Source organism: Platalea leucorodia, assembly GCF_965183815.1.
Source record: "Platalea leucorodia genome assembly, chromosome: 2".
NCBI lineage: Eukaryota > Metazoa > Chordata > Aves > Pelecaniformes > Threskiornithidae > Platalea > Platalea leucorodia.
The window spans coordinates 75,688,033-75,707,040 of record NC_138824.1 but is presented as its reverse complement, the minus strand read 5'-3'; the positions used below and the strand labels follow the sequence as shown (position 1 = coordinate 75,707,040).

Genomic DNA, 19,008 nt, shown 5'->3' with positions numbered 1-19,008 from the left:
GGATATAACCTGGATAACTGGAAATGAAACTTTTGTGCTATGAAGTGCTTCTTAAGGCAGATATACAAGGGCTTCTTGGACATATTTTTCCGAAATAACATCTTGTTAATGAATAAAGCCATCCAATGTGAATACAGATATCATCTAATCTGCCTGTTGGAGTGCTTTTGTGCTAATTAATGCCACCACCTATATGCCAGTCTTACTTGTGCATTCATAACTGGAGTCGCTGCATTGCACGCCGTGCCATTTTAACATTAAATAGTCTGCTGAAAATTAGTAGGGAAAAGGTCAAGAAATGCAAAATCCATGTTCTCTCAATGATGCTGTACTTCCTAATTATATGGTACAGATATTTAAAGAGCAACTAACTTGAGTCAGAAGCAAGTGTCAAGAGCTGCAGACACTGCCATCAGTAGTGCCTGGTAGAGGCTAGCAGAGTTCTTTGCACTTGGTTGTAGGCATGTAACTTTGTTCCTCCTGTAGTTTCTCATGGGTTCATTTTTGCAGTTGATCTTTTAAAGTCATTATGTGCAATCATCCAGCACTGCAGGGAGGAAAGGGATATTTGAAGATACAGGGAAGTGAGTATAAAACAGCAGAATAGGTGGGCAACGATGTAGCCTGGATTTCAGCTTGACCGTGGCCATTAGGGTTATACTACAGTGGCATAGGGTTTTACTTGTTTATGTATTAATTTAATGACCTTTGTTGGAACTTTTTCTATTAAGTGTAGCGTATCTTCTATCCATCTCTTCCACCTCCATTTTTAAAGTGATTGATTAAAAAAATATTATTTTCTCAATATTGACTCAGTAAAACCAGTCATAAAATGTTCTGGTGAGACACAGGTGAAAACCATGATTTTTTTCCAGTCTCCTAATCCGATTTTCAAAGAATTCTTTTTCTTCCATAAAAGAAAAGTGTATACATACCCACATACGTATACAGAAAATGATAGTAATTCAGCAATGAGGTCTGGTTTATTCAGTTCAAATCCTTCCAAGCTGCTACCCTCTGCTGTAAAGGACAAAGTCATCTTTACAAGCGTGGTCCGGCTGACAGCCAGCGCGTGGTTTCGCTGAGGGCTGTGGTGACGGGGCCCGAGGCCGGGAGCCGCGGGAGCCACCACGGCAGCTCAGCCCGCAGCGCGTGGCTGGCACGGCCCTTCTGCCAGCAGCGTCTCTGCAGGCGTGATCTCCTGCTTGCAAATGCACCGGGGGCTGTGTCAAAATGGGTTTGCAGCATGCTCCTCTGGCTCGGCCGGTGGCGGTTTGGAGGGGGAGATGCTGAGACCTCTTCTTCCTGCCGGTCCCTGGCGTGTGCAAGACCAAAAGGGCTGGCGAAACGCGAGGCTGGCAAAATGCCTGCACTCCCTGGAGAAACATCACTGCCGTCGCAGGAGCACAGGTGGTGTGATCCTGGTGGGTTGTTCTGGGTGCCCCTTGTCGTATTGACATCGCTCCTGTCTGCCTCGGGTTTGGCTGTAACTACTGCTTTTTTACCTGAACACTTGTCTTCCCCAGGCTAAACCTGCACGGGGCTGGCTTTGCCAGCGTGGGATAGATACCGGTGTCGTGCCATGCTGGGCAACGCACTCCCTTATAAAGGTACCACATACGTTAGCAGAGCAACACTTGCAGAAGAACAGCTAATTCAGTAAAACGATATCTTTCTGTTTCTCCAGGTGAAACAGGGAATACCAGTAACTGCGTCTGGAGTAGAGCGTTTTGCTGGTACGGCAGCGCTGGTCACAAGCTGCACCAGGGCACAGACACGTTAGCCAGATGCTGTAGCATACCTTGGGAGGGAGGCAGTACTGTGGCCAAAATGAAGGTGGTGTGGCCCTGAGCACTGCTGGATTTTCTGCATGGAAAGTTGCAAAGCTTCAAATGCAATAAAATAAAATAAATGTTGGTCTGAGGACTCTAGCAGCTGCTGGTATGGAAGGGGCTTACTTTGCTCTCACTGCAAAGAGTTGCACACCTTTTGCCCTCTGTATTACCAGTAATTTCTTCTGAGAGAGGTCCTAACTTGTGGCGGAGCCCCCCCGGGGACCGAGGGTGAGTAGGCTGCCTGTTCGGGCCGTGTGTTACAGGGGGCTGATAGAGAAGTAAGGCTGGAGTCTGGAATAGCAACTGCATTTTAGGGTCACATCTTTCAAATCACCAAGAGGTTGGCGCACAGCGTAAGGAAGGTGTGTGTTTGAAACACAGGCCTTGCGTGTTTGTGGAAAAAGCCCTAGAGAGAGAAATATTGGAAACAGCAGAGAGCTGCTGAACAAGCCAGTGCAAGCTCTTTGGCTTTTATTCCTCAAGGTCTTTTTTCCCCTCCTTGATATGTTTAAATTGCTAAATTCCTTTATGCTTCTCAAGAAAAAAAGCTTCATTCAAATGATTTTAATTATTTAGCATCAAACAGAAGTTAAACAACGTAGGTGTAATTTTTTGCTGTTTAATGTGAGGTGTAATAGGAGGGCTGCAGATAGGTAACTGCCGTCCATCAGCTTGGCAGGGTCCGTCCTTTGAGCGGTGGCTCCAGGTCTATCAGCTGCACTGGAAGATGATTATCAGCTTGGCGTGATGAAAATGGGACTGTAAGACCTCTCATAATAAACAAAAAGTGTCTTCTTCTCAAAAAAGAAAAAGGAATTGTGCCTTGAAAGACTATTTCACACCAAATGGGCTGTTGCAGGGCCATGTGATACGAGCTATATCTCTGGTGCCATGGAACAGAAAGCCGGTGTGAAGCCTGTTTGTGCTAGCGCTGCTGCCTGAAAAACGCTGGTATTTCTGTCTGATGTCCTTAGAAGGACTGACAGGGTGCACTGTGATGTATCGGCCTGTTTGAACTGCTGGTGAGATCAGAGAGTTGGGGAGTGAGGTCATAGCGTGGCCGTGCAGAAGGGCCGGCGTGGCCCCCGCAGCCTTTGCCTCCCTTCTTAGAAGCAGGATGGTTCTGAGGTGTCGGTCGACAAAGATGCGTGTTTCTGTATGAAATGAGCTTTTCCCTTAAAAATTTGGAAAGCTATTTATAGGAGGTAATTAAATGTAGGAACAAAAATAGGATGTTTGTGTCATACTGGAGCATTATCAATAATGACTCGCTTTGTGAGCAGTTGCATTTCTTCAGAGGAGGGTGTGATACTCTCTAATTGAAATATTAACAGCAGATAATGACACTGTGGAATGATGGCCTCTTATACGGAGACATACTTCGAGAGCTTTTAATCTGTGTGGTAACTCTGCATATTAAAAATCTGACAATTTTGATGAAGAACAGTTATAGAGCATGCACAGTAGCTGCTCTTTTAAGTTAACTAATTCCCTGCGTCCTGTGAATCTGCATTAGGTTAATGGCCTATAAAATTTCATTCAAAAGTACGTTTTTCACTGAGGAATAAAAAAGTCTAATTTAAAAAAAAAAATATTTCAAAACAATTAGCTATTATTAACAATTAACTACTGCAAAGCAGCTACCTTCCTTGTGAAAACTTTGGTGCATATTTTATGAGGAACAAGAAAGGTGAAAATTGAAAGAAAACGTGTGAGCATGAGATCACTTCAGCATGTATTGAGAAAGAGGAGTCCGAAAAGAAATCAGTCTTTTCCTAGAAAAGAACTGTTGTGAGAGAATTAGGAAATTATATATAGTACAGTTGAGACCTTTCTATACTCGCACTTTCATACTCCATTTAAAACCCCTGACCTGCTTGTGTTATCAAAGAGGAGAAAAATGAATAAAATTCTATCTTTAGAAAACAAATGTTGTAGCTGTCTTGAAAACAAAACACGTGCATGCCCTTTGTACTTTCTCATTCCAAGTTAGAATTGATTTTTAAGCAGTTTTGTGTACAGAAAAGAGCTCCATCCAGAGGCTCAGGGGGCTTCAGTGAAACTTCTATCTTAAAAAAAAAATAAAAATTAAAAAACCCCACAAAGCTGTCTTCCATCACAAATTTGTGCTTCTGGAGGCTGGGTGGTGGCCCTGGGAGGCGGCCTGTGGCAGCGGAGGGTTGAGCAGCTCAGAGCCCCGGGCAGCCGGGGCATCGAGCTCGGGCATCGCCCCGTGCGGGGCAGCTCCCTCCGGGGCTGCGCAGCCCCACGAGCGCCTGCCTCCGTCGGGACGCTCTCGTCCCACGCAAGCAAGGTGAGCCTTGCTTTCCTTGGAGCCGCTGCTTTGGGCACGTACGCTGAGGGGCAAACGGGCACCCATATGAGCGATGATGTGCGGACAGCTTTTGCCTCTCTCCGGACTCTTCACCAGATGCCGGCTAGCCGAAGAAATAAATGTATTAGCCAGGGGCTGGTTTGAAGTATGTGGAAGTAGGGCAGAGAGGGAGAGGAAGGGATATTAAGGCTATTTTCCATCTTTTTTATTAAGCCAGTAACACCTGAGGGTTATCTCACGTTAATGTCGATGCTGTAATGGCTTCTGATCATTAGTCGCTTCTGAAGATTTTAATAATATGGAAATGTGCTTTTTAACATTTTGTAGTTTAATTAATTGCAGATACCTCAGGGTAGCTTTAAGTACCGATTGGTTTATGTGCTATGCTTCCTGTTAACTAGATTTTTCCCAATAATCTCTAATCACCTTGTACCTCTCTTCCTGATTCTAATTACTGGAGCTTTGTATATGATAACAAGCACTTCAGCTCACAAGTGATTGCACAGGTTTCTAAGTGAAGTACTCCAGAAACTTTCAATTACCTTTTAAGCTCTGTATACCAACTCATGACTTCTGCTTACTTATTTACATTTGATGGAAATACTGTCACGCTGAAGCCACGGGAAGCAAAGGGGACTGTTTAAGTGGCAGCAGAGCATTTTGTCAGCTGGAACAGGCAGACCTGAATGTGACCTTCAGCTGGATGCTCTTAAGCTTGATTGGGATATGGAAATTACATTCCCTGTCTCTGGGAGGAGAGGAGATGCAGTTTGAACTACTCTTAATGATCTTGCCAACTTTTTTTTTCTCCCCTCTCCCCTGCCCCGAATCTAATATATTAAGGGAATATTTAAAGAATCGACTTTTCCGATGTCTTGGCTGCCCAGCTGTATCTCTCCATCTGCGCTCTGAGCAAGAAGTGATGGAATGATTAATTCAATCTTTTAATAGCATGTGATCAGAATAAGAGGTGTTGGAATTCACAAGCAGTAAAAGTAGGAGCTGTACAGACGATATTGGGGGTTGTGATACAATATCCTGTACTGTCTAGGAATATGATACTACTGTCAATACTGTCTTGAAAATTAAAAATAAAATATTTGGTCTTTTGAAAAGTATATGTCATAAAGCAAAGTATAAATTGTTTTCTGTTGGCTTTTTACTTTCTGTGGTGAGATGCTAAAAAGCAGGTAGCAATATTTCACTTTTGGTTTGGATTTCCAGTTTGACCATACGTAAGCAGATCAATCTTTCCAGCTTGACCATAAGTAAGGAGATCACTCTTCACTTCAGTTTCTGCATATGAAAGTACTGATGAATATCTGAGTTTCAGCATTTTCTGAGCTTTGGGTACTGTAAATATTCTCCAGACTTGAAGGTTTATGACAGAACCTTTCTTCCATGCAAGGTGTGGGGGCTTGCCTGTTTGGGTTGATTTCTACATTATTTGGGATTAAATCAAGAGTAGCAGCTGGTTTGTTTTTTTTCCCCCCCCTGAGGTCTCTCTGTTGTGAAACAACCAGCCCAGCATTTACAGTCTTCTGAAATGAGGTTTCTGCATTGCAGCCAGTTGTGACATTTACTCAGTTTGTAATGGAGTAACAAACATGTCACTCTGCCGATTCTTTTTTTCTTTAGCATTTCAAACTCACTGTCATCACCCTGGTTTTTAGGTCAAAACTATAACCTAAATGCTAATTTTTCACAGTTAGACATGAAAACCTTAGGAATTCTGTGCCACATTTCATGCCGATAACTGTTTCTCAAGGTTTTTGAGATAGCTGGGACATGGTCTTTCCGAGAGAAGACGTTTTCTGACATTATTTACATTTCACTTTATTTTCTGTTTATGGCTTCTTACAAAATATTACATTTATTGGGGACTTTTGTGGGAGGGAAAAGTGTCTTTAAATGGCAAATGTTTGGTGAAACTGAAACCTCCCTCTGTTAGATGGGGAGTTACGCTGAGAAGGCTTTTGTATGCTTGGGGTATGACTGAGAGCAAGGACTTGAAATGGTTTCTTACAACCCGAGGGATGTAAACCATTCTGAGATGGAGCTGCATCTACTTGGTAGCTGTTTGTAAAACCTTGAAGCCTGGACAATCTTCGGTTCCTGATACAGAATGAAAAAAAAAAAAAAAAAAAAAATTCTAACGTCTCTAACTTTTGCAGGATGGGAAAATTCATTCTGCAGGTACTAGACTATGCAGAGCTATTTCCATTACCCCTATTTAAATGTCCTGGGATGAGCTCCTCTTTTTCATCTCTTATTTCACAACAGGAAAAAAATATAATTACAAGATGACATGACTTGAAGAGCATTGGGAAGTTTTACATAAAATGACATTGCCCGAGGTATTGCACAGTTACATTTGCCCAGAGGGAGGGAGTATGGGAGTAAGTATCAGTAAATCTGTTCAAAAGATAACTAGATGCTTTTTCTTGATTTAAAGATACATGTGTATATAACTTCCCTATCTTTAGTGTGACTGGAGTGAAAGAGAAGAAAGCCAAAGAGCAGGATTTAGTAGGTAAATATATAGAAGGAATGAAAGATAAGCAGGGCAGAGAATACATGGCAAATGGAAATATGTCCTTCTCTATTCTTGTGATATCATTTTCCCATGTAAGAAATGATATGGGTAAATGGATGCTTTAAATATATGCATATGTAGGAAATGGTTACTTTCTTCTTGGAGCTAGTGGCGAATTTCTTCTCCTGGTATTTTTAACAAATCCAGTAGTCTTTCACATGCAGGCTGTGGCTGTCCAGTATACTGTAAGGAATTATCGGGATTTCTTCATATTATTGCAATAACCGTCTTACCCTTATTTCACAAAACCCCATGTTAGATTTTTGTGAAGTGCCTTTTACAAGCGAAGCCGGGGCTGCTCACATACCGATCGCCTCGGCTGAGCCGAATTAGCGCTGTGCCCTTCAGCCACCGCTCCTGCCAGAGCGCGGAGGTGTCCCACGTGCCTCCCGTATCTGGCCGTACGGCAGCAAAGCCCTCCCTTCTCTTCCAAGCGAAGGCAGCGTTTCATGGCCTCGTCCGAGTCCCTAGTTGGCGTCTGTCCCCAAGACAAAATGATTGCATAGTGGAGCAAAATATGCCACGTGTGGTGTAACGCCAGTGGATAGTCCTGTGCCAAATATTCTTGCACAAGTTTGTCAATATGTAGTATCAGCCTTTATCTGAAATATCCTTGTTCCTTGAGACTAGTGTTTCTCCAGCAAAAAACTGGCTCAAGCCAGGAATAGCAAGAATGTTTAAGATAAGGACAAGCGTGTGATGGCAGAAGTTACTCGATGCCTACCTGGAACTTGCAGAGTCGTAATTTCACTAATATAATTTATACTTGTAGATCTAAAGCAATTTTTCCATCTATTATTTCTTTCCGTCTCTCTCCCTCCATCCCCTCCCAGGGATCGAGTGCTCTCCTATTTCTACTCATTCGGTTGGGAACTTTACTCCCAGAGTGGATTGTGGGCAAACCTGGATTCCTGATGAATTTTTAGCAGATTTTAATAGTGCACTGTAGTATTTCCCAACAGCCTGATTTGTATAATGGTGTGTTCAATCTATCTGTTTGGCACTCATAAAAATTAGATTCAAATCCCTTATCTTTAGATGAGTTTTGGCTAAAGGAACAAAGTACCCGAGAATGGCAAACATGGCCAGAAGTGAGATTTAGGACTCAGAAACTGCACCCTCCCTTCTACTTTGGCTTTCTTTTACCTTAGGGCAGCTCCGTATTTGTTGGGATCAAATTTCCTAATATCTCTCTGTCAAAATCAGCCTGAACTTGTATTGTAGAAAGATCATATATATGCTTCATCAAACCGTTTTTCAATGCAGCCTTGTTTCCCATTGTCTTAGAGAAACCCAGTTCAGAAATGGCAAGAAAACTTCCCGGATTAACCGTCCTCTTTAGTTTTCTCCAATCCCAACCTCTTCCTTCTCGGGGAGGCAACATTCAGGTTTTTTTCATGTGATCAATGAGCCTGATGCAGAAGGTCCGCGTAGAGTTTATTGGAGGAAAATGTTCTTCACAGTCAGAGCAAAGACAGCTTAAATCAGTTTGGAAAATTACCATCTATGTTGTTTCTGCAAACTGCAATTATCTTTTTCTTTGTGCAGCCCTTCTGACAAGTCTAGCAGCATCACAAAGTCCAGGATCAATATTACTGAGGATCCTATTTGACAAATAAAGCAAAAGCACTCAGGCTGTAGTTGAAAGATGTGTGAAAATGCAGCTTCCCTCGGCTCTTGTGACCAGGCAGGACATCTTCACTTGCAAAAACTCCAGTCATACGCTCTAGAAAACAGAGCACTGAAAATACATGTGCAAGTGCAGAGGAAATATTTTTTGAATGACTTTTGCAATAGCCGTAGTTTACCTTTCTACCAGTCTGTGGTTATAGTGCCTTGGCTTACACCATCTTCCCTGCACCAAACCACAGTTGATTTGCATCCATAAGTAGCTGAAGGCCAAGCTGTCTATGCAGGTCTCCTCACTGGACCTTTTTTTGTCTTGAGGACAATACACCATGCAGAGATTTATGATTGAGGTGTATTAAATTGCTTAGAGATGCATCTCTGTCAGCGAAATGCTTGGAAGTAAGAGGGAAGATAAAGAGAGGGGAAAGGGTGTTGAAGCACTTAAAAATTACCTCTTCTTGACAAAAAATCTTTTTTTTTTCCTGTGTCTTTGAGAGTCTAATACTCCCTTCTCCTTCCCCTTCCACACCCTGCCTTCCACACACACTTCTCCCTTTATCTGCATTTATCCTGTCTTTCCAAGAATCACTAGAAGAAATGCAGATAGGTGTGTCATGCAAATGAAATTTTTAGTGCTGCTTTCCACCCCCCTTCCCATTGTTGCTAGAGAGATCTCTTATCACAGGACTTGGATTTTTGAGTGCCAGAGGCTGTTGCTCTGAAAAACTGCCTTATTTAGGATATTATTATTTTCTTTAGCAAAGAAAAAATATTTCTTTCAATCCTGTGATGCTGGTGTCATAACTCTCTTCTTACTACTGTGCCAGTTGATCTTGCATCTTTTTTTTAATATGTGGATTTCTTTTACTATAGTTAGGTCTTGCTGTGGATGCTGGTGCTCCAATCTTGTGCTACTGAACTCTGATAATACTTGTTGCTATCTAATAGCTCCCAAGGCTCCCCAGTGTGTTCATGAGATGAAAAATAAGATGGAGGAGGAGCTATTCTGCTTATTAATCCTTTGTAGTATGGCTTTCCCATGTGTTAAATGAGATATGTGGGGACAAGTCCTGGAGTCGATTTTGGGAATGTCTGTCTCTGGTTTGTCAACTTGCCTGCAAATGTTATCACTTTGTTCCTATAAGCAAGCTGGCATCCTTATCAAAAAGCTAAACAAATGCTATAACCTTACAGCAAGATTAAATTTGGTTTTGTTTTTTTTTTTTTCATTGTTTTCATTGGCAATTAAAAAAAATGTATTAGTCTGGCTCAGCAGATGTTTGCTGCTAACTCTGAAGAGATATCATTTGTTCCCCTGTTGATGAAGTCGGGAAGGGATGAGGATAAACATTAGCTCCTTTGCTGGGTGAGCACGCTGCTTTTCTAGCTGGTGTAGCTGCCGACTGTCCTCCTTTTGTGTCATTTGTTGCCTTGCTGCACTTCAGCCATTTGTCCGGGCTTGCTGGATACCTGGTGCCTTGGCTTGAGTTATGGCACTGGTTGGGTTCCCAGGTGTCCAGGCAGCCCAGACAAATTGCTGCCACTGGTCCTGCGACTGCCTGTGCTGCCCGTGTGCAGGAGCTCTCCCCAGCTGTGGAAATGTCCACTTCACAAGGCATGGGCTGCACATGTGTTCCCGTGTAGGATATCCCAGCCTGAAATACGGGGCATGGAGCTTTTTTGGATTTCCAGCAGCAGTGAGTTATTGTTTGTTGGTTAGTTGGCACACAGCGGTTTAGGACCCATGTGTGCCTTGTGCAACAGTTAAACAAGAAACTTGGTCTTACAGGTGCCAGGGGTTTTGCTGTGGTTTTGTGAGTGGTTGTTAACAATCCATCTTCCCTATCGGTGCCTGTGTGGGAAGCTTCTTAAATTAGGTCTTCCCCTGGCTGCTGAAATTCTTACAGCCATCTGGCTGCTGCTGTTCCATTAATAGCACCTTGAGGTACTATGTGTTTGTAGGGTAAGGGACACATTTCCATGGTTTGGTTTCTCCTGCTGTTCTGGTTCTTCAACGCCTTTCCCTTCCCATGAGTAACTCGAGGGCCAGCCTGTTTCCAGTACCTCCGTTTCCTCGTGATTCCTGACTTTCACTTCTTCTGCAGAAGTGAAGTAAGACAAAAACTAGGAGTCTTGTCACCTAGCTGGTGCAAAATTCCAGTTGTGCTTGGAAACAGATGCTCTCCCTGGGCAAATAAATCACCTGTATACAATGCATCCATCGATTCGAGGTACGTTGAACCTGTTGGTCATGTGCCAGTGGATCTGCATGTACGCATGACAGTTGTTCATGAGCGGAAGGTCTGATGGCTTGCAACTGCTGAAACCAGCAAGATACCTTTTCACAGAAGGACTAGTCAGGCTGGTTGCCACCTACCTGGTTCCAGCCTTAAAAGCCTTCAATCTTGATTGCATATTGATGTACCTTAGGAAAGTGGTAGGAAGCAGCAGAGGCAGAAAAGATTTTGGTGTGCAAATTTGAGAAGAGTATTTGCATTTGAAAGATCATCTGACCAGGCTTAGGATAGGCTTAGGACATGCAGCTTTTCTGCTGGTGAAAGCTGGTGTCATGCAAGAAAAAAAAAAAAAAAAAAAAAGATTGTCTGGTTTATTCCTCAGGCCTTGAGTACCTGAAATTGTCCTCTGTTAGGATAGTTCTGGAATGACTTTTTGAGTCTGGACCCGGTTTACTTGGTTTCTGCCAAGACAGAAGTTAACGGAGATGTTACCGTAAGGCTCAAACAAAAGGCTGTTGCTGAAAGCTGCGTGGATTCCCCAGCAGTCTACTGATTGCCTCTTGGAGTAGCAAATGAATTATTTTTCTACATCTGCTTTGAAAGGGACCTTAATGGCTATAATCTCAGCACTGCCACGGTGTAAATCAGGGAAAAAGAGGCGGAGTATTTTGGGATTGGAAAAACTACTCAGTAATTCGGTGGTAGACTGTACTATATGCATTCTTTAGCCAACTAGAAAAACTCAATTGTGCCTTGTCCTGTGGCATTACATGAGGACTGACAATTACAGTTTGGTCTCTTTTTCTCACTCGGTGTTGCTATACAGGAACAGATCCAAACTTGGCACTTGTTATTCTGTCATCAAACTAAATAGTCATTGTGGCTTCTTGTCTTTTTTTTCCTTTTTTTTTTTTTATCTGTGGTTCTGCCAGTCATAATATTTGCATGTGAATTATTCAGTTATAGGAGGAAGGAAAAAAATAACTGTTAGGATTTGTCTGCGGGGGTCTCTTCAGCACAAATATTAGCGAAGTCTCTGCACCGAGCACCCAGTTCAGGAGGAGCAGGCAGGTTCCAGCATGGCTCCAACCTCTCGGGTGGCCCCTCTGACCAGCCCTTCGGATGCCTTCAGCAATGCTCGTCTTTCTTGCCTGATAAGGACTGGAGACTGATTCAGACAATCTAAATTCTGCCTTTGGCCTTCAATGTCTTAAAAAGAGGGTTTAATGAAGAGATTAATATAAAGATATTATATTTTAATGTCCACATGACTCATCATGTTCCACAATGCAGATGCTGGATTAATAGGGTAGGAGATGGAACTTACTTAGTAAAAATTTGATGTGATTTGCTTTTAATGAACTTTTAATACTTTTTCTTTTTTTTTGCCTCAAACAGGCTATGTTTTAAAGATTACAGAATACTGAAGCAAGCAACTTTTAAGGGGAGCTCTTCTTCTGGGGTTTGCATTGTCAGTGTTCAGATAGTACATTTCTGCAAAGAAGGAAGTTTAATGCCTCTGTTTTGATTTGGCTACTTCAATTACCCCCATCCCTACCCCAGAGTTGAGATTTTGCAGGCAGGAACTGGTCATTGATATGGAAGTGGTCATTGATACAGTTCTGCAGTCTGTTTTATTTCTCTGTAGTCTTGGCAGTTGCAGAGATGTCTCGGCAGCCCTCTTTAAAAGTCCCTTGAAAATTAGTATTTTTAAAAATGACAGAATTGCCTTAAATTCTTCGTAGTATCGACTGTGTGTGTGAGGATGTCTCTGTACATGGAAGTTATTTCAGATTAAGGAGAAGTATATTTAAAAGGACAATAATTATTTTAAAATACCTTCATATCTGGACATATTTATTACAGAATAAATCTGCCTTATTTTTCTGCTTTAGCTTAATCGACTTGCAAAGTAGACAGGCTTATTTCATCCAAATACGTTGGGATGCAGGCAGAGCCTTCAGCCTGGGAGAAGCCTCTCAGCAGCACTTAAGGACTGCAGGCTGGTTTCTTCGAACAAAAAGGGAGATGAACTGCTAGTGCTTGGTCAGGGGATTTCATTAGCACCAGGACTGTATGGTTCTCATGTCCCACGGTGAGATCACTGGCATTACGCCTCTGTAATTGAGATCAGTATCTACCTACTTACCAGAAGCAGAGGCAGAGAGAGAGCTGGGGTGTTTTAAATGAGGTGCAAGAAGCACCAGAGGGAACCTCCCCTGTGTGGCAAAGCCCGGGGAGCTCCCAGCCTCCGGCCACGCTCGGCTCAACCTCTCACACAAAATAAACCAGTATCTGCTGGAAAACCAGGCTGAGCCCAGGTCTGCTTTGAAAGTCTGATACTGGATTTCATTGTGGAAGGGGTGTTTTCACACTGAAAAGCTGGGTGTTTTGCAAACTCTACCCGCCAGTGGAGTTCCAGTGGGAACAGGGCACCGATAGACTGCCTTTCACTGTAGTTGCCGATGACTTACACACACAGCCTGGATTTGATCTTGACTGCTTTTATTGATGTAAGAACTAGCAGCGTCTCATTTTCAGGGAGATTCATTTTACATTAAGGTATCTGTTTTCATGGAAACAATACACCTTTTCTGCAGATTAAAATTAATTTAAGATTAAGAAAATTAAAAATAATAATAATTGAGAGGGTTGTTTTGGGGTGTGTGCGGTTTTGGTTTTTTTTTTCTCCCAAAGATGTTTTTCTCTTCGTGTTTCCCATTTTAGATGAAGTGAGCCGATATACTGAGATGTGACATGCAGTGTTGTGTCTATTCAAACCCATGCTCTGTGGAAGCTGTATACTGTAGCTGTTGTAAATAAAACAGATACTGGCCATTTATCCATGTGTCTGCAGCCCTCATTTCTCTCTCCCTGGGTGCTTTCTTAGGTCCTTGAAGCTGGCTGCTACAAACAGGCCAGTTCTAAAGCTCTCTGTAATATAGGATCTCCCTGAATGCATTTCTGCAGTGGAGTCTGTCTGTCATGCTCCTCATCGCAGGTTGGTAGTGTACCTGACTTGAGTGGCTGTTGGGACCAAAAATTGTCCTTTTCTTTGCAGCCCTCATGGATACTTTAAAAGAAAATTACTTAGTGGACTTCAGCTCATGATTTTGCCTTCTAGATGGCATTTTGTTTACAAGTACGTGTGCACTTGCCACATGCAGAATTCACACATGTAACTATTGTGGCCAGAAATGGCCTTTCCCACTTTAACGCCAAGGCAATGCCAGTGCTCCCTGTGTGGATTTAAAGCTGTTTGACCCCTCAGGAGAGGCCTCAGAATGGGTTTCACAGTGTGGGCTCGGCTGGACGAAGGGATATTTGCTTTGTAAGAGCTCCTTTTTCAGAGTCTTGAACTTTTTGAGCTAAAAAACCTGAACTGGGATGTAAGAAGGCTGGGTATTGGTGTGGTAAGGTTGTATGTAGCCTTTTTTCTCACTGAATTGCTAGAGTTACGTGTTGGGGAAACTAACGAAGCATCCCGGAGAACCCAGACCTGTGAATCTCTGCCAGAGGTGGCTTTGAGAAGGCCCTTTTTGTGAACATACCCTCCTCAGCATCCCATCAGTTCTGGGGCCATTTTTGTTTCTTTTTCTTGTGGTTTCTGCCTTTGCCATTTGTTTCAGATTTGTCTGCCATCTTGCAAAGAGTTTTGCCCTCTTCCTGGTTAAGAGACCTGCCTCCTCTCAGCACGCCTTTGGTACAAGGCAACATGTTCATGTTTTCATGTGGTCTAAAATGCCACCCAAGTTGAACACTGGGCACATACTGCCCCCCCTTTTTAAGGACGCACATCATTCAGACAGTGGTTTTCACTCCGTGGCTGAAAGGACTTGAGATTATATGTCCTTGCCAAATTTCAAACGTATCCGGTCACACTGAGGTACAAGGGTTGTTCACATAGAGGTGACAACAACTTGTATCACACTAAGAACATTTATTTTTCTTCCTCTTTAAAATCTTTATCTCCTGTCTGCAGTTTCGAAAACTGCAAACACTTTTTTTTTTCTTTTTTTTTTCTGCTTCACTGACAGAAAACAGACCAGGAAAACATCATCTAAAAGGGCCAAGTCTGGTAAAGTAATAAGCAATTAAAAAAAGACTACCTGGAATGGAAAATTTTCCCAAGCATTTAATATCAGGTCTAGCTTTAATTTCTAGGCTTAAGTATTTAAAAAAATGGGTGCATTTTACTTAGAGTTTATTGCGATAAATATTTTTGGAGGAAATTGCAGGACTGCTTATATAACTAACTGGAGCCCTTAGCGAAGTTTTATTTAGCTCAAATTGTATATATTAGGACACATACATGCATGGGTATCACTGTAATAGGAATTAACTTTCAAACAATTCTCACTCTGCATGGATGGGAGGAATCACGTCATCATTACCTGAAGAGAACAGAAATTCATGTGAATCGTGCTGGGAAGAACTATGTATTTCAGAAAAGGTGAAATCTGGGTCCTTTTTGAAGTTGCTGTGAAGAAAGCAAGTATCACCACTAGTTCTGTGTTTCATAACCATATAAAATATGAGCTTGTGTTGTACAACAAAGCAATCCCCTAAAAACCTAGAAATCAAAATAGAAAGTCCTTTGATAGACGAAAGTCGGCATCTTTTTAACATTTGTTATCTGTAACATTGCCTACGGACACTGCACCGCAGCAAAATGAAATATTCAGCGCCATTTTCCCTGTATAAATACCTAGCAGCTTCTTCTAAGAAGCAAACAGAAATTCAGCTCAGTTGCCTGAAGACCACACGGTGCTTCACATGAAAGATTTGCCACCTCGTCAAAAAATCATATTTGATATTTGACCTAACGCATGCCTCCCACAAGCAGTTAAATTAAAATGCCTTTGCTCTCCTTTGGCGGGAGGGCTGCCTCCATTTTGAAGGGCACCCCACGGCCGGTGTGAGAGCTCGCAGGCGGGATGGCGGCCGCCCGGCTGGGGCCATCCCAGCCGCTTTTCAGCTCACTTGTCGGTCGAAGGGCTGCCTGGGGACGGCACGGGCCGTAGGTCTCAGCAGCACCTAGCAGAGGGGGTTCGGGGAGCGTGCCCTACCCGCTGGGCTGCGTGTTGCCCCCAAGAAGCGCTTGTGGGGGCAGAGGCGGTGTGGGGCCGGCCGCGGGCACCGGGGACGCTGGCTTCTGCGGCAGAGGGCTGGGGTGGGTGGGAAAAGCAGGTGGGGTTTTTCATGCAAAAAATTGCTCCCTCCTTCCTTTGAGGGCCAGGACCCTGTGATTTTCAACAAGAGAGTGCTCAGTTACTCAGGTAAATTAGGCCGACCGGCTCCCGCCCTTTGGATGTGTCGTCTTTGACTGAGCTGCTTGCTGTTTCCCCTGTGTTACTGGTAGAGGCCTGTCCTTCGTCATTCAAGAAGTTTGCAGGATATTATGCTGCCGACTGAATTTTTTTCCCTGTACTCATGAAGTGAACCATCCCTGAGCTGACTTGTAACAGCTGTCACCTTGCTCTATAACAAAGTTAAGGTGAAGATTTTAAAGGACAGATTACTGCAGGATTACAAAATGCATGCAAATAGAAAGGAGAAACTTTCTGAACTGGGTGTTTGTCTTTCTTATCAACTTCAGTCTTTCACGAACTGTTAATACTGGAAAATTATAGTGCAGTAAATAATGGCAGATGCTCTGTAGCTTTTATTTCCATACAGAGTTTGCTTTTGAGATTGTTTACTGGCCCGGCTTGAGTGGTCTGTCAAGTGTACATCTCTTTAAAATACATCTTAACTTCTTAATTGTGTTACTACTGGGAACTAACCTTGTGTTATTTCTTTTTCTTCATATAGTTTTCCCTACACAAAATGGAAAGGTTGCTATAGTGACTGGAGGTGCTAAAGGAATTGGTTACCAAACTGTGAAGCATTTGGCAAGACTTGGCATGCACGTTATAATAGGTAAAGTAATTATTTTCTTAATATATATTTTTGTTTCAGAAAGTAATTTTTATTTTAAGGGATATTTTCTTTTCAGTACAAGTAAGTATATGCCAGGGGAAGGAAGGAGAGAGGAGGAGCCAGGGTTTTGCTAGCATTTAGCATAAATAAAGATTTGGTTTGTGTTTTGCTTTGCAAGTTTTTAAAGAAAAGTAGATAGGATTTTTTTTATGCAAAACTTGGAAGACTTGGGACTACCTTACCTAAGAAGTAAACAATAAAGTCATGAAAAAGACTTAAAAATATAGGTATTATTACAAAAATATTTTATTATCTTGTTACTGAGGATGGGCTATGCTTCAACTTTAGGGTGCACATGTTCATTAAGCGGAAAACTAATTCCTTGAAGGAATATTCCAGTGTGTAGTGGGGGATGATCTGTGTTAGAAGGGCAGAGGAAGCTCTTATAATTTCAGCCATGTAAAAATTGCACATTTACTTCTTAGTTTATCACTGTAGGTGGCCTTTGTAGGCAAGACAAGAAAATAAATACTCTGAGAGGTTCATTCGTGTCAATCTGAGATGGGCCGGACAACTCACCTACTGCAGATGCCTGTTTCTTTCCACTGATTATAAAGAGTTTATAAGGTGACTATGTTAGATTGAGATGTCTTTTAAACATCTGAAGTTAGGATAGGTGAATTTCTGTAGGTACTCCAAAAATGTCCTGAGTGCAGAATTTCTTCTCTCTACTACAGACAATATTAATGAGACTTTTTTACTATATTCTAAAGCTTTCTGTACTACATATATATATACACACTAATATATCTACTAAATCAGTATGTAAAATCATGAATACTTATGTTTAAAATGCTACATTATGCTCCTTTCATCTTTCACTAGATTTTTACCTATAATACTGTAACACCATAAGGTCACTGAAGGTTGGTATTTCATAATACACCCAGCAAGCTGGTGATGCCATTTTATTTAGCTTTTATACAGAATATGGTCTCTCTAAGGTTTTGTATACACATCTTTTAAAAAAAAAAACACACCAAACAAAAACAAGAGCATAGTAGCCATGTATTTTTAGTCTAGTGCAGTCAGTAACACTAATGGAGTTGCCCTAGAATCATACAGGTGTAATGCAGAATACCACTTACTCATACATGTTTTAATAGATGTGTCAAAACCAAGCATCTGCAAAAATGCAAACAGATGCTGCTATACGTAGCTAGATGCTAGATGTAGCCAATGTAGCTAGATGTAGCTAATGATGCCAGCATTAATATTTCAGTAAAGAAGTCTCTTTTCATGTTTAAGGTGGACTGCAAAAATGTACTCAGTGGGAAAACAAAAGGGCCAATTTTCTTCTCTTTGCATAGGGTCATGGAAGCATAGAATATTGCTACTTTTTGAAACTTTTTTTATACCGTTTAGAGTGTTTCGTGTAACAAAATTTGGTGTGAGGTCTTTGGGAAAGGGAAGGTGATGTATAATTACAAAATCTCTAAATAAGCTGGTTTTCTAACTCACAGTCACCCTCTCATCGATCTCATTCACTCACACCCATACTCTCACAAGTACCAAGATATGAGTGCTCAAGTGGCCTGGTGAGCATCACTTACGTGCAGCGTGGGAAAATGTACGCCAGCTCCTGAGTCCTGATCCTGTCTCTCTGGTTCACAGACAGATCTTTTATACCCTTTAGGAGTCATCAGCTCTTAGTACATTTTTCCTCGTCTGGACTATATAGGCTATGTCTATAGCCTATTTTCTGGATGGGCCAACAGGAAAAGTAATGGTATAGGTGATATGCCGCAACCGTGATGTTATCCTCCTGGTGTCAGAGTGCACAGTCATCTGCTGACAAGTCCTCTGTGATGTGGCCTTGATATAAACAATACAGGAATGGTGTCCTGGAAACATGTCCTTTATTTTCAATATGGGCCATTCTTTTAACTCTTCGCTCTGCTCTTTCTTCTGGTGCTTACAGACACACACATACCCATTCGCTCTTCATTTGTACCAACATTAATATTTGCATTACGAATCTCTACAAATGTAAATTAATAAAATTAATTATAGGAAGCATTAGATGAGTAAGATTTTCAACTGATTCAATTCTTTCAGGTAAACTCTGACCTAAACGCTGAGCCCAGTGAGTCACAGCCATCTTTGTTGTCTGTGAAATTCTTCAGAGCAAAGAAGCCCTGTCAGTAGAATGGATAGTCTCAGGCTTTGTTCCAGTTTCAAGATTAAAACAGTCTCAAAAACACACTAAATGCAATGACCTTCCATCCTTGTTGCTAACTGTTGGCCCCAAGCAGCCAGAGTATGCTTAAAATACCTGCTAGCACATTCAGCTTCAGGCCGCACAAACAAAGATTTAAGCCTCAAGTAAGACATCAAGTGTGCTCAAGCTTTCTACTCTAGAAATGTTTTCACCCTATGTTTGTATATAGGCGT

General features: G+C 42.1%; 1 protein-coding gene across 1 annotated transcript in view; it reads left to right on the top strand.

The window, feature by feature from the left end:
• ZBED1 (zinc finger BED-type containing 1) overlaps positions 1-19,008 on the top strand; it is a 168,408-nt gene that overhangs the window by 21,141 nt on the left and 128,259 nt on the right. Inside the window, exon 2 of the mRNA XM_082304355.1 lies at positions 16,447-16,554. Within this exon, the coding sequence (XP_082160481.1) occupies positions 16,447-16,554 (108 nt within the window). The remainder of the gene's footprint in view (positions 1-16,446; positions 16,555-19,008) is intronic.